The sequence below is a fragment of the Trachurus trachurus genome (assembly GCF_905171665.1).
Source record: "Trachurus trachurus genome assembly, chromosome: 6".
NCBI classification, from domain to species: Eukaryota; Metazoa; Chordata; class Actinopteri; order Carangiformes; family Carangidae; genus Trachurus; species Trachurus trachurus.
Window position 1 is genome coordinate 12,600,077 of NC_139897.1, and position 15,572 is coordinate 12,615,648.

Sequence of the window (15,572 nt, forward strand, 5' to 3'; positions counted from 1 at the left end):
TAGCAGTCTAGAAAGCAGTGTTCACCGACCTACTTTTTTTTTTCTTTCATACACTCCTTCTGCCAATATGAGACTTGCTGGCAAAATGAGAATCTTATAAAATTGTTTTGAGTGATTCAACTGCCTCAGGCAAACTTTGCAGGAAAAACTGAATCCAGTATTGCATATTTCAATGCCGCATATTTGTGCTCTTTTTATTACCAAATCAGATCACTCGGGAAATCCATGTCCCAAGAGGGCCTAGCATTTCTTTTGCTGTGGTTAGATTATTTTGGACAGTAGTCAGCCAAAGTTTCATGACTCAGTGAAATTTTGATGAGTGCTACAAATGAAGTGTAAAAGAATCAATCATGTCAGGGACCAGGGTTTGACTGGTTGGGCTTTGGAGAAGGGCAAGTGGACCGGTGCCTGAGCTGGAAAATGACAGGAAACTGTAGAATGACATCAGCTATGGCATAGTACAAGCCCTGTTTAATGAAATGGAGAAATCAATGGGCTTCTATAACGGCTTTTAAAACATGGAGCACACCTCGAGACTCCAGTTGTGAATTTAAAAAGGACATATTTCATGCAACCACAGAAGAAACTGGAGTAGAGTTGGAATCCAATCAAAACCAACATCACCCCCTAATATGCAGTGACTAATCTGGCAGTAATAGATGTTATTTTCACTCCTCTCTTCTCAAAGGGTTATGGCTTGAAACTAAAATGAGACTAACTTTGTTTTGTGCTGTGCCTAGGATCTGAATTATTCAAGTTGATTTAATCCAGTCAACAGTTCACTAAATGACACAGAGTCCCCAGAGTCCTGTCCGAGCAGGCAGTGCAGTGATGAAAAGGGTCAATATTAAGTCATAGCCCCACCCTGGAGGCTCTCTGTAATATAACAATCCACAGCAGGTCATGTCCAGAGTCTGTGGTGCTGCTCCAGTTAGTGAAGCTGGAGAGAGGGGAAAACTCTCAGCCCAAGACCCTCTTCACTGTGCCAAGAAGCCCGCAGCATGCGAAAGCTAAAAAATCCAAAGTGCAATCATTTGTCACAGGCGCTTTGCACATCTGGAATGTCTCAGTTTGTGCACTCAGAATATCAGACAAGATGGGTGGTGCTCCAAGAGATCAGGGCCACTCTCATGACGGCCGTTCAAAGTCAGCCGGGCTGAAGCTACAACATTCACACGCAGCTGTGTCTTCCCTGGGGTTGCACTTGGGCTGCGGGTGCTAGATCTCACTGTGGAAGCGCCTGCAAATAAATGGTTTTGTCACTGTGTTCACACATTCCTCCAACCAATGAGCCTGCTCTGCCTTATACCTCCATTAGGCTGCCATTCTCACAGCTGACTGCTGACATCACCTCATTACATACACATGGAGCGAATTGATACTTGAAACATAACATTAACATTTAGGTGACAAGGAAATGGACTACAGTAATCCCTACTGGAGCAAATATTGGAGAAATTATCTAAAGAGGAACATTTCAAGACTTGACTGATGCTTTTGTTCAGTTGGAAACTGCAGGTTTTACTACAGCTCAACTGCTTCAGGAGGCAAATACTTGTACTGATATCTGAGAAGAGCCAATAATTGTAACATCTATCGATATTCATTTTTCTTTCTACAACTTATAACATATATCAACGTTTTTGATAATGTTCCCTTAATATGTGCTTTTTTTGGGGGGAGAAATGTACTGAGCATGATAGTTTAAAACATCTTTCGCAATATTTTGTTCGCTGGCATGTGGAGATATTTGAGATCGAAAAGGTTCACCAAGAGTGGAAAATGAGCCTGCAGATTTGCTAATTAAGAATCATTACGAAATGAATGAAACAACAGAAGAAAGGTAAACACAGCGAATTTCCCTCTGGCTGCTCTGACATTACAAGGATGTTTAACTTAGGGTACCAAGGGAGATGACTACACACACAGACCAATACACCAGGCTCAGAAAGCAAGAGAGTGAGCAGAAGAAAGAGAAAGAAGGAAAGACCGAGGGAGAGAGAGAAAGAGAAGAAACAGGAAAATGTAATTAACACTGTAGTCAGTCGGCCTGGTCTGGTGGAGGTATTCTTGAATTCTGGGTTGGTTTGTCGGTCTCCAGAGAAAGGCCGGAGGAGCAGGAATGCTGTGTATGGGTGGTCAATTAGTTACAAATTTCAGCTGTGACAGAAGCGTTCTCCTCAGTCCTGGTCCCAAACTCCCTCCTGCCATCCCTGACCTGACCACATCGTATCAGGGCCCAAACCTCATGCTGTGATCTGAGGCATTCCCTGGGTCGCAACATAAAGAAGCTCACTCCATTTAGCCCGAGCTAAATCAACAGCCTTTTACTGTGGTTGCATTGGACTGCCTTACATCGAGGATGTGCCAGAGCTTTTAGCCACTTTTCAGTTTTCCATGCATCCGACATACTTCTGAGAACCAGAACCACTCTGCTTTTTCACTTTCTGCATTTTTGCACAAACTTCCCAGCTTGCCTGAATCCACTCTCTCACTGGACAGTCGTTTTTAACTACAGAAGCCAAACAAAAGCCATACAAGCGGGCAGAAATCAAATATGAACATGGGATAAAAAGGCTTCATTCAGAGTTTCATGAAGAGGGCACTGAATCAAGAGTGTCTCCTTGAATGTAAGTGCTGCAGATCGTGCGGTGCTGACAACAACAATGATCAGGTTTTGTAGCTGAGCAATGCTTGACTTTTACTACACTCACTTGAAAAATGAGGATGGCATCACAGCTGCAGCGGGCACCTAGCTGTACGCCTAAATACACACACGTAAACATCCAAGTGTTGAAAGACAAAAACCACGCTGTGGATCATACCATATTGCTGTCGGTAATCTGGTGATTAACACTGTTATCAATCATCCTCTGAGATCCAGTCACACTATGCCCACTGGGATTAAGCATCTGACTTCGACATGATTAGTGTGAGACGTTTCATGTGCCAAGAACAAAGGCACGTCAGACCTTTACTTACATCTTCACTCGCATGTGGATCATTTCTACTGACTACAATGATAACATAACATTAAAAAAACATATATTTCCTGTTTTTGGCAGTATGAGGCATGCAGGGGTGTGATAGTCTATAGGAATATTTTTTGCACGCATGACACAGAACTCTTACATATGCACTTGTTCACCACCAAAATATGCATCTATATCTTTCTGGCTGTGTGTACGTGCAGACGATTGTGCTGATTACAATGAATGCGCTCCAATACATTTGTCCCACTGTGTGTGCGTGCCAATTTGCACAGCCGTGTGTGTGTGGGAGTTCAGGACAGGAAATGTAAAGGTTGAGGTAGTTCCTTGGAAACAAAGGCTCCGGCATCTCCACATGAGCCCTTTCCTTTCATAGGCGCCCGAGGCTCCTGTCCACATCACTGTAACGCTTGAGAGGGAACATCCTGGAGCTGCCACCCCCACCTTTCCCTTCACCTTCTACAGACGGCCTGACCTATAGCACATGACAGTCAGATAGCTTAGAACGTGTCCAACTTTGTGACACACAATCGGCTTTCGGAGTAAGACTCTGTCAGACTGGGTGGCTCATTTCTGAACTTGAGACTAATGATAAGAAATGCTGGCCATGATCTGGTTTTCCTCAGCTGTCACTGCACAAGAACCCATGACTCCCCAGTGTCTCACCAACCCCATCAACCTCACAAACCCCTCAGTGCTCTGTTACAATCTTATCTCTCTGGCCCTCACCTTACAATCTGTATCATCATCTTCACTCCCTCTCCCCTTCTCCATCTTTCATCTCTCCACTATTTCCGTGCTCTTGCTCTCTGTTTTACTGGCCCAAATGAAAATTGAGTCATAACTTCCTGACGGCACTGTTCAAAGGTCACCCCCCTCTTCTCTCTCTGTGGTCCCCGCCCCCTTCCCTCCTCTCCCTTTTGGGAGGCCCCTCGTCCAACACGCCTAGCAGTGCATTCCACAGACAGTGGGAGCACTTTCAAACGCTGCACAAGCATAGCAGACCACCTCTCACAGCGGCACGCAGGGCGACTGAGCCGCGGCCTCAGCTGCCACCAGGCCTCAGCACTAGGCTCAAGCCCTGCCAAGGAGAGCTTTGACTGGGGCAAAATTGCAATGTAGCAGCAACAGAGTCTGTGTGATGACAAGAAGAAAGCAACTGTGGCTCTCAAGAAGCAGAGTGATAACTGTTCAGTATTAGCCACCTCCAAGCTGCTGAAACCAGCTTCAAGTAAAACCGTCGTGCCAGAGTGGGGCCTCTCCTGTCTGTGCTGGGAGGCTGGCAGCTGTGATAGTGGGGCGCAGGCCTCGGAGCACCTTTTCGTCTGACCCCCAAATCCTCGAGGTCTCCACTACGCTGATGTACAGCTCTGGTTTCAGCCTCCCAAGGCTTCCTTTGCAATTTGGCTCTCAAAACATTAATGTTTTGGTACATGGTCACATACCACAACACACCGAATGCACAATGCTGTAAGGAACAACAGGCAGCTAATCTATGACTTGACCAGCACAAATTGGGTGTTGGACTGAACTATTCCCCTTGCACGTTTCCATCAGTAAAGACATCAATTATTGTCTACACCAAGGCCTTGTATTGGAAAATGTAAACATCTGTTTAAAAGCAGTCAAAAATATTTACATTTACATGCCATATACTTTTTTCTGGAAGCATTTGAATCCATCTTCTTCATTAAATATGTTTTACAATAAAACATAACATACTGTATGCAGTATACAGTACACAACACATCTCTATTTCTTTGTAAAATCATTTGTCTTGGACATCACTATGGAGTTAATTTCTTAAATTATTCTGACATAATACTAAAGAGTATACTGCAATAAATTGATTAAAAAAATAGATGTACTGTGGTAATTAAACATCAGCACATGCCTGGTTAAATCAGAAACACTTGTATTGACAGTAATGCTTGGTATCAAACCTGTATCAGAAGCACAAGGACATCTTCTCGGCCCTCTGCGAAACCTGCGTTGCTGTGGAATATCTCGGACTGGGTCTTCCGCCACTGCACTGCCATGTGCTGGACACCCCCTGTTTCTCACCAGAAACAAAAACAACACAGTATTTTTACAAAGTGAAATTATAGACACAAGGGTCAAGATAGCAGTGTGGGTCACAGGTAATGATAACAATAATGAATTTTATATAGTAGTACTACAGTGTTACAAGGTCCTTTACAAAGGAAAGCAAAACGTTTAACAAAACAAAAACAAATCCGGAAACATGGAAAAGAAACATATTTTTATGTGATGACTAGTGATTTTAGTGATTTAGTCTTAAGCATTGAAACAAGGGGAAAAAACAGTATTGCAGTATCAATATAAATCATGTAGAATAGCATAGGTGTACCAACCAAAACCATGCATATTCACCAAAAGGATGGGCACATAAATTTACAAATCTCTTGTTTGTAGGATCAGGTGCATCAACATAATTTCAAGGGTCCTGATATTTCAACAGAGTAATGACATGTACTGTTGTAATTAAGGTCTTACACCAATAGAAGGGATCTGATTTAGGAAATCTGAGGAAAGTGCTGTTTTCACGTGTGTGAGCACAGACAGGTATGTCTCTCTCCTTTTGGTAGGCCTCCATTGTTAGTCTCCAGTCGTGCCTGGGTGCTGTGATTATCAATGCACACATCTGGATGGACTTAGTCAAGGAATCCTATAAAGAACCTAATGGGCTCTTCTAACATTTTTTGAAGACTGATTAAGAGCCGTTTCAGATCTTGTTCACATCAATGAGTTCCATCTGTGATTTATTTAAATTTTCACTGAATTCTTCTATCTACGTCGCCTGCTCCCTTTCAGTGTAACAAGGTTTTGGGGAAAAGAGGAATGCTCTGCAGGTAGTGTGCAAGACTGCACAATAATTGATAATGGGGCAGGTCAGATACCTGGATAAACAGAGGGCTGCTCAGTCACGGACAAATGAAGCATGCACGATCCCTTTTTGGCTTTTTCCTCCACGTGCATGAAAACTCTTAAAGCTCCCACAGATACGGTCACAAGTTTCCTTTAAAAAATATGTTTGCAACACTTGCCTCCAGTCGTTCTAACCATAAAATAAACCCAATTCTTGAAGTTACGCCAGCATGAAAGACAAATTCACACCTTGCACATGAGCTCAGTTACACCCTGCACACACTGTCTGAAGTAGCAAACACAGCCTACCTCGGGTTTAAGGCCTATTTGCCTTCCAATACTGTGACCCTTATGTTTTATGAGGGAGACTAACACCATGAACTACATTTGTTACAAATTAGGCTTCCTAGTGCCGTAAAGTTGGCACCTGCCACTTCAAACCTTTGAAAAGGAGGAGGCCATTGATAAACGAGTGGGGAGGAATTATATGATTAATAGCTAAGTTAGCTACACCTGCTCAAACTGCTGACAATAAGGTATCGTCGTCACATGAAAGAGCTGCTGTGGTTTGTTAACAAATTCTAATTTTACCATTCATTGGAAGTAAACTGGTGTACATCAGAAACACGGCCAGGTTTTCTTACCGTTCAAAACCGCATTTGGTTGAAAAACGGGTCAAACTCGGTCAAACTATGTTTTTTTCTTTTCTTTTTTGTTCACTTCAGGTGAAGCAGCTGCCGCCGTTTAACCACACGATGTCGCCAGAATCAACGGTCCGCCGACGTCAGTGCTGCATTCAGGGACCCCTCGTTACGTCCTCTTTCTGCTGCTACCGAAATGCACAGCTGCTCGTTACAGCTGCTCCTTGTTACAACAATGTCTGAAACAAATACATAATCCGAATTTATAGCAACTTTTAACCTATCCTAAATCCCTTGCATTTATCTAAAATTGTTTTATTTATTTTATATTTTAATTCCGATAGTCATGAAGATACACTAATACTCCCGGATATGACGGCATGAGCACAGGAACCAAACTTCAGCTTGTAGCTTCTACTGTAGCACAACAGCTAAATCCAAAATAAAGGCGTTCAGTGGCACGTTATCGTGTGTATTCCCGCTGTCGACGTCGATATGCAACACTAGGCAGGATTTATATACAGAGGTAACAGTCAAACTGGACTTTACTCTTACATTTGTGGAAATTAATTGTCATTTTTGCGGTTCCGCTATTCAGCCAAATTGTTTTCCTTAGCATCCAGCTAGCAGTAACAGCACAGTCTGCTTACCGATTTATATATTTAAAAAAAATTGACGCAGTATTGCATTGAAGAATTAACGCCGGTTGGATTTTAAACACATGATACATTCACATCTATAAGCAGATTTGGTTCTTTGTCATAATGAAAACAAGATGCAGTATGGCTTATAAAGGAAACAAAGTCCAAATACAATTTGACATAACACTGTATCATTGATTGCTGATGTATGTTTGATTATCAGAGGAATGGTCTGACTACAGCGGCACCAGTAAAGATGCACAGCCGTCTGCAGGAGCTGAAGAAGGAAGAGGAGACTCTCCTCAAAATCAAAGTGATGCTACAAGACCAACTGAACAGGTTGAAGGTGAGTCAGGCTGCAGAACAAGGCTGCGTTTGTGTACAGGTGTGTGATACTTGTGGCTAATATATACTCTTGTGCTCATTTTGTGTTTCAGTTCGAAGAGGGAGCCTTGAGATCCATCATTAATGCTCAAACAGAAGAAGGAGCCTCTCAACGCCTCTCCCCTGAAACTGAGGTAAGGGATTATATACCAGAGAAAACACGAGGGAACAACACTGCTAAATGTTGGAAGCTCACAATCTTTCATAAGATATCTCAGCTGAAGCTTTGCTTGTGTTTGCTGGTTATCACACTCAAGTTGTTTTTATGAGGTTGTTCATTTTATAGAATTAGATGTTTGTGCTAGAGATGTTACAGTGTCCTGTAGCATCCTGTGGCTTCAGAAACCTCAGTGTACTGTTAAACTAAGATTTGCATATTTAAGTAACGACTAAGTGAAAGAAATGGCACTTACCGTAGCTAGGTTGTTTTTTATTCTACTAACTATAACTAATATTTCATGTAGGGCCTCCTACTTAGATTTAGCCTACAAGGTTTAATTTTTGTTTATGTTTTCTCATTCACTGTCATTGTTTCAGGTTCATGTTAACCTTGACGATGAGAGTGAGATCAATCAAACCAAACTGCTACTGAATGCCGCTGTAGATTATGATATGGAGGAGGAGGAGGAGGAAGACGACGATGAGGAGGAAGATGAGGATGACGAAGAAGCGGATGAAGATGATCTCAGATTTGTGCCTGAGGAGGAGGAGGAGGAGGATGATTACTGAGATTCTCAGCGTTTCATTGGGCTTCTATGTTTGCACCACCGGAGAAGAACCACATGTAAAAGGACAGCTGTTTATTTCTTCACCTGTTTTGTACTATCACTTATGAAGTTTAATTTATTTAGATGGGGTTAGTAGCAGTTATAGTGTGATGACGTGTGGTGCTACCAGTATCCTCTCCTTTGCCTGAATTAAGGCCTGTCAGCAGGATTTGAGACTATGTTAGAGTTCGTGTGTCAAATTTTGTGAGATATATCTCACTGAAATGCAGTAAGACAGTGTTATTAGGTACTTCTAGCTTACTACATATATTGTGCATTTTGAAGATAAACTGAGCAGAAGTTGACGTGAGAATTACATTTTGAGATGTGTCTGATAGTATGAAAATGTATGGCTGGGCCATATAAGAATATAGTGTGTATGCACTATGTAAGAACTGATAATTGTAAGCACAAAATAAAATGTTTTGCATATGGTTCAAGGTATATAAAAAGGTTTTTTCTTTGTGCAACACTTGAAGAAAGAAACAGATTTGGTGAGCGGAAACAGGCAGGATAAGCCTTTAGATGAAGATAGATAAATGTAATTATGGTGATGTGTGAGCTGGTGTAGAATCCAGTTATCTTGAGGATGAATACCAACATAGACCCTCCTTTATCCATGCAGAGAATATCAGAGTGTGCCACACCAATACAGTAAATCCTTCCTTCATTAAAGGAATTGGATTTTTACTGCCTGACTTTCTAACAGGTCACCTGAGTGCTCACAGTTTCAGCTGAGTCTTCATCTTTTTGAAAAGATCAAAGTGAATAAAACTAAAGGACCAGTAGAGGAACATTATCATAATGTGCAAATGAATTTTGAAGTTTTAAGACTATTCCAGCTCTTCCTAGGTCCTAGGTGAATGATTTCTAACATCCTCCCATTTTCATAGGCCTAAAGCCCTGTTGACTAGGACATAAACATCACAACACAATTAAAACTGTCAAAATTATTGGGAATGTAACTGGGCCATCCACAGTAGTTTGGGTGTAAGCCTTTGAGAGGTGATGATGGAAAATGTATGAATTTGTGTGAACGTATAAACATTTTGAGCTCTGTACAGAAAAATACCCACATGTAATATCACTTTTGTTGACTTCTCTTCTGTCATAATCATCTCATCAGATGAATTACGCACTAACAGACCTCAGAAAAAAGTTGTAAATGTCCAAACATCCCAATCGGTATGCAGACAAGTAAATATTAAAAAAAAAATCACAATCATAACTGTAAAATGTGCTGAGCAGTTAGGTAAGCCCATCGTGTAATAACCTGACAACTGTGTCACAGGTCTTTTTCTTTAGATTTCAGTGCATCCAGACCTAAAGAAACTCTTATCTCACCAAAACACAGACAATCTTCCAACAATCCTTCATGTCAAGTGTTGAAATGCTGCAGAGAGGTACCAGTAGTTGGTAACTGTCTCTGATGACAGACTCATATTTGGTGACTCAGTGGTGTCTTTACTAACTATATATATGAAAATACTATGAAGAAGATCACACACACACACAAATATTGCCAAAACACAGATTCCCTGCACCTTGAAAACTTGCTTGGGACAGATAAAGTGTTTTGAAACTAAATTTTAGTATTGCACGAGCATGTTTCCAAACATGCAGTAATGTTTGTCACATATGATGAGTGTTTACGGACAATAAGAGAATACATCTTGTTTCTCAATTAAGGTTATACCTACATTAAATTGTCCTGACTTGACCCAGGCGAATGGGTAATGCAGTGCAAACACTTTCCACTCACAAACCATTCAGCATTTTCTAAACATCTAAAACAATACAGTGAGCCTCACAAAGAGGGCAGCTTTCACACTGACAGCAGGGACAGCTCTGGAGAAGGGTGGTGCTCCACCAGGCAACATACAATAGAGACTCCACCAATAGATATATACAGCTTTCTACATGGTCTGCTATGCCAGGAGAGCTCTCAGTCACCCAGGGACCTGGGCTCAGCACACACCTGTTGCAAATGAATTCTTCTTAAGGTATGTTGCCGATTGGACTTTTATTCTGTACATTTGCTGATGTGAATAAAAAATGTATTATAATTATTTTCCCTTTTTGCATGAGTGATTTAAGATAAATATTTGTAGATGGAATAATACTGAAAAAGATGCAAATGAAAGAAAATTATGTAGGGGAAAAACAGACTTGAACAGAAATGAATAGTTCAATTAGTATTCACAATTTCAGGCACATTTGAAATTTATTGATATATTTCTGATTTAAAGCTTGAAATGATCATAGTATAGTGTCTTCAGTTTTGCATGCTATGATAAATCAAATGCATTACAACCATATCAGTTTTTTTTTTTTTTTTAGGATGATAAGAGTAAAAATGTAATGCAAATATGCAATAAAATGGAAATTATTTGCAAAGAACTATGAGTATTTTCCACTGGTAGATTAACAATGCAACATGTAGCATTCATTTTGCATATAATATACTGTATGGTCAAATAATGGGGTTATGACGTGTTCCAGTTTACACTGAATCTATATGCATGGAAAGATTAATCTGTTGTGCACCGTAAATATATCAACCTCTCCAACATCAACTTTGCTTACAGAGGTGAAACCACAGTTTGTATGGGTTCTGACTGCCTCAGCAAGATGAGCTTACACTCCATTGAGTTTGAATAGGGGTATTTGGCTCTGCATTAGGGACATGGGACCCCCACTGTGCATCACAGTGGATGCTTCCAGAGTGTATACTGTGATCATATTTAATAAAAAAAAAATTGTCCCTTGTACTATTACATATAATTTATAGAGAAGGGAGATGTAAGGATGTGTGGTTCTGGCTACAACAACCCATACTCATTACTCTTGTCTTGTCTCTTGTCTATGTGCAGGCGTCAGTGACTGGAGTAGAACCAGACAGGGACTGAGCTGCAGGTTCAGGAGTACCATGATGCCCCGCTGTGCATTCAGTGTGTGCCATGTGTTTATGTTGGTGCTGTGTCTGTCTGCGGCTGAGGACTTCGACTGGACAAAGAACGACCACGGCTCCTTCTATTATGGCACTTTTCCAGCTGGTACTTTTTTTGTTTCGTTTTGGTTTTTTGCAGTGGAGTAGACGCAGGATATTTTAATTATAATCATTAGGAGCTGGTCAGAATTGAATGGTTGTTGCCAATGTTGTATTCATCAGGATTTTCGTGGGGTGCCGGCAGTTCAGCCTATCAAACAGAAGGAGCCTGGGACAAAGATGGAAAAGGACTGAGCATCTGGGATGTGTTCAGCCATAAGAAAGGCAAAATCCAACAAAATGAAACTGGGGATTCTTCCTGTGAGGGCTACTACAGAGTCAAGGTGGGGTGATCATCATGTGTGGTGGTTGCCTGAGAGATATGGAGAAATGTATAAAATATTTCTATCCACTGTGTGTGTGTTTGTTGCACAGGATGATGTTTCTTTGATGAAGGAGCTGAAGCTCAACCACTATCGCTTCTCCATCTCCTGGCCGAGACTCATCCCCACTGGCATAAAGTGTGAGTAACTGTTGTTGACCGAAGTCCACTCATGTGCAACTGTCTGCTAATTTCTAAATCTGAACTGTATCTACATTTTTATCACCATCCTCAGCTGACCATATAAATGAGAAAGGAATACAGTACTATGACGAACTGATCGACCATCTGCTGGAGAATAAGATCACGCCCATCGCCACTCTGTATCACTGGGATCTTCCCCAGGTTGGTCCAAAATACTTATGACCACCAACTTTAACTGCAGTGGTTTTCAATTATAGTAGCCAACTATCCTTCAAAACTAGTATTATTTAACCCTCTGCTTTTCTAGGTTTTACAAGAAAAATATGGTGGATGGCAGAATATAAGCATGGTGAACCATTTCAATGAGTTTGCCAACCTGTGCTTTGAGAGATTTGGTAATCGCATCAAGTATTGGATCACCTTCAACAATCCATGGGTAGGCTCAAAATAAACACCCACCTTGTGATATGTGAATTTACTTCTTCTTTTTTAATCATTGAACTTGGGAAAACATGTATTTACCCAATACTGTTCTCCACTACAGTCTGTGGCAGTTGAAGGCTATGAGACGGGTGAGCATGCTCCTGGACTCAGGCTGAGGGGAACAGGGGCGTACAGAGCTGCCCACCACATAATCAAGGTATGAGAATACAACTGTGTTCTATTATAGTTTCAAAAGCAACTTAGCAACTTTAAACTGAACTATATATAATATATATGCAATTTATAAAAATATTTTTTTTTATAGGCACATGCTAAAGTTTGGCACACGTATGACACGCAATGGAGGGCAAAACAAAAAGGTAATCTCAATAGCAGCTCTGAAAGTAGCACTGATTTAATTCAGCATATGCCTCTGAACTGTAGCGTCTGTTTGAGTGTTGACAGCTGCTGTGAATATCTGCAGGTATGGTTGGCATCTCTCTGTCCGGTGATTGGGGAGAGCCTGTGGACATCAGCAACCAGAAAGACATTGAAGCAGCTGAGAGATATGTCCAATTCTACCTGGGCTGGTTTGCCACACCCGTCTTTCATGGAGACTACCCTCAAGTAATGAAAGACTTCATTGGTAGGTTGAAATGCAACGAGCAGTCAATCAGTTGAGCAATATTAGTCATTGTTGAGTTAGCTAAACGGCTGGTTGTTGTGACTGTGTATGCAGGGAGAAAGAGTGTCCAGCAGGGCCTGGGGACATCTCGACTGCCTACGTTTTCTCCCCAAGAGAAGAGCTACATCAAAGGGACCTGTGACTTCCTCGGCATCGGCCATTTCACCACCCGCTACATCACCCAAAAGAACAACCCATCAACCCGCAGCAGCAGCAGCTACTTCAGTGACCGCGATCTGGCCGAGCTGGTCGACCCACGGTGGCCTGACCCCGGGTCAGAGTGGCTCTACTCTGTGCCCTGGGGTTTCAGACGTCTGCTCAATTTTGTCAAGGTAACGGAAAAGGATTGCCAGTAGGCTAGTTGTATCTTCTATGCAATTGCATGAAAAATTGACTGTACATCATTCTGATTGGTTCCTTTGTCAGACTCAGTATGGAAACCCAATGATTTATGTGACTGAGAATGGAGTCTCTGAGAAGATGTTATGCACAGAGCTATGCGATGACTGGAGGATACAGTACTATAAAGACTACATCAATGAGATGCTAAAAGGTGAATGAGCTCATGCATACGGTATAGCAAAATCAAAACAAAGTGTATCAGTCTGACCTGGTGACTAATCTAAAGTCTGTGTGTTCCCGCCATGGTGTAACGCAGCGATCAAAGATGGAGTCAATGTGAAGGGCTACACCGCATGGTCCCTGCTAGACAAATTTGAGTGGGATGAAGGCTACTCTGAGAGGTTTGGCTTGTACTATGTGGACTTCAGGAACAAAAACAAGCCTCGCTATCCCAAAGCTTCTGTTCAGTTTTACAAGCGCGTCATCACCTCCAATGGATTTCCCAATCAGAGAGAGGTGAGAGATATTGGGTGGTGCGTGGACCGACTTTCAGTCCTTCTTCTTTGAAGCATCTTTACCCTTAACATTCAAAATGCAGATTAACAAATTTTCTCTGAAATAAAGACAATCAAGTAGTTGTTAGTACTGTATAACAAATTAAGTAAATAATGATATAACTGCATTGTAAACCCTCACAGGTTGAGAACTGGAGGAGGAAGGCGATCGAGACCTGTTCTTCTAGCAACCAGCTCCTAGCAGCAGGTTAGTTCATCTCAAACATCCCTGACTTTGTTTACCAGAGTTCAGAGGTGAACAACTAGCTGGGGTAAACAAATAAAGATTCTGCCCTAAATATCAAAAACCTGCCATCAGAATTTACTGCAGTAGATCTATAAATTATAATTTGACTTGAATATGTGTCGCTGTTCTTTAGGCACCACAGAAAACACATGGACAAATTCTTAGTTAAATAAGAAGGCTGTAAATATCAACCAGAATGAACAAAATCTCCAACAGAGTAGTATCTGAGGTATCTTCTTTGTTTGCCCCTCCAGCTAGAAGAAAATCCAAGGAACATGCAGAAATGGCAAAGGTTTGGCCAGTGCATGATGAAGTTTAGAACTTAATGGTATATGTCTTTCTTTAATGTCACTTCTCATTTGTGTTGCTTTGTGATTTTGTGGTTTGAAATATGACTAACACAGTGTAGGCCTCTGCAGTTTAACACTAACACGTGCATTTAAAATGAGCTTGTGCTCCTTCTAAAGAGTGTGCAGCCAACTACCTCACTTAACTCCAAGTTTTACCAGTGTGCCTGAATCTCATTTGCCACCTACAACGGCCCTTTTGATTTCACAGCAGCTTCGACAACAAAAACTCAGTAAACGTAAAGCTGATGAGTGAATTTCTGCCCACAGGGGGTTTCAGAAAGCAGAACTCTAAATTTAACCAGACAACAATAATAATGGCACCTGTGAAACTGCTTCTGATAAATATTAATTGACTGTAGGAAACATCTCATCATGAGCTTTTGGACTCATGCTAACAGTAAAAAACATTTCAGATGAATTTTATTTTACTTTTTTTCCAAGTTATCCGGCTGTGGCATTAATGCTGCTTTCTGCGATATCCCCCAGCAGCTGCATGCAGTTCTCAAAGGGTTAAAGTGCCGTTAATCAACTCTGAGTCATTTCTCTTTCTTTATTAGAGGAACAGCGGAGTACTGCTGCCAATATTCTAAGACTTATACATGGTAAGGAATCACTCATGCTCACTATAAATCAGATAAAAGATGATTTGATTTAGGGGGGGGAGAAACAATATTAACCCTTTGAGTGCTGTGCTTGAGCATTATTACACGCTTCATAATCACTGTCTGAACTACACAATAATCCTAGTGAGTTGTTAATGTGTGTGTGTATGTGTGTGTGCTTTGCAGACCCTTTGACCAGCCACATGGAGATGGTTACTGAGATCGTTGTTCCCACTGTGTGCACCCTCTCTATTTTGCTCAGTGCCATCTTCCTAATGTTCCTGCTGCGGAGGCGGAACTAGAAAGTGTGCATGTTTACAATAACATCCCCACACATACACAAAGACACGCAAACACTCATATTCTTTCATGGCTTATGTGTGAACATAAATACTTTATTTGAACTGAATTTCTAAAGAAGTACTGATTTACTTAATTTGACGTGTAAACAGTGTTTGCCATAAAAATATTGGTTGAGCCTACAATTGTGACATAAGTACAGCCCTGCAACAATTTAGCTTTTTCTTATTAAAATATTGCTG

The 15,572-nt window shown here is 41.3% G+C and overlaps 2 protein-coding genes across 2 annotated transcripts; both read left to right on the forward strand.

Moving 5' to 3' along the window:
* The first annotated feature begins 6,899 nt into the window (after nt 1-6,899).
* On the forward strand, nt 6,900-8,728 carry snapc5 (small nuclear RNA activating complex, polypeptide 5). The gene is made up of 4 exons (XM_083973289.1): nt 6,900-7,046; nt 7,385-7,507; nt 7,599-7,679; nt 8,083-8,728. The coding sequence occupies exons 2-4, from the start codon at nt 7,418-7,420 to the stop codon at nt 8,272-8,274; spliced, it is 363 nt and encodes a 120-aa protein (XP_083829415.1). The 5' UTR covers nt 6,900-7,046; nt 7,385-7,417; the 3' UTR covers nt 8,275-8,728.
* A 2,513-nt stretch (nt 8,729-11,241) lies between these two features.
* lctlb (lactase-like b) lies at nt 11,242-15,332 on the forward strand (the record flags this gene model as incomplete). Its single annotated transcript, XM_083973715.1, has 14 exons — nt 11,242-11,368; nt 11,485-11,645; nt 11,737-11,824; nt 11,919-12,028; nt 12,135-12,263; nt 12,372-12,467; nt 12,576-12,630; nt 12,735-12,896; nt 12,990-13,267; nt 13,362-13,488; nt 13,594-13,793; nt 13,976-14,039; nt 14,986-15,030; nt 15,217-15,332. The coding sequence occupies 14 exons, from the start codon at nt 11,242-11,244 to the stop codon at nt 15,330-15,332; spliced, it is 1,758 nt and encodes a 585-aa protein (XP_083829841.1).
* Nucleotides 15,333-15,572: the final 240 nt, after the last annotated feature.

Coding starts and splice junctions, on each gene's coding strand:
- snapc5 (XM_083973289.1), top strand. CDS start 7,418: ATGCACAGCCGTCTGCAGGAGCTGAAGAAGGAAGAGGAGACTCTCCTC. Junction 7,508..7,598: donor ACCAACTGAACAGGTTGAAG/GTGAGTCAGGCT, acceptor TTTGTGTTTCAG/TTCGAAGAGGGAGCCTTGAG. Junction 7,680..8,082: donor GCCTCTCCCCTGAAACTGAG/GTAAGGGATTAT, acceptor TCATTGTTTCAG/GTTCATGTTAACCTTGACGA.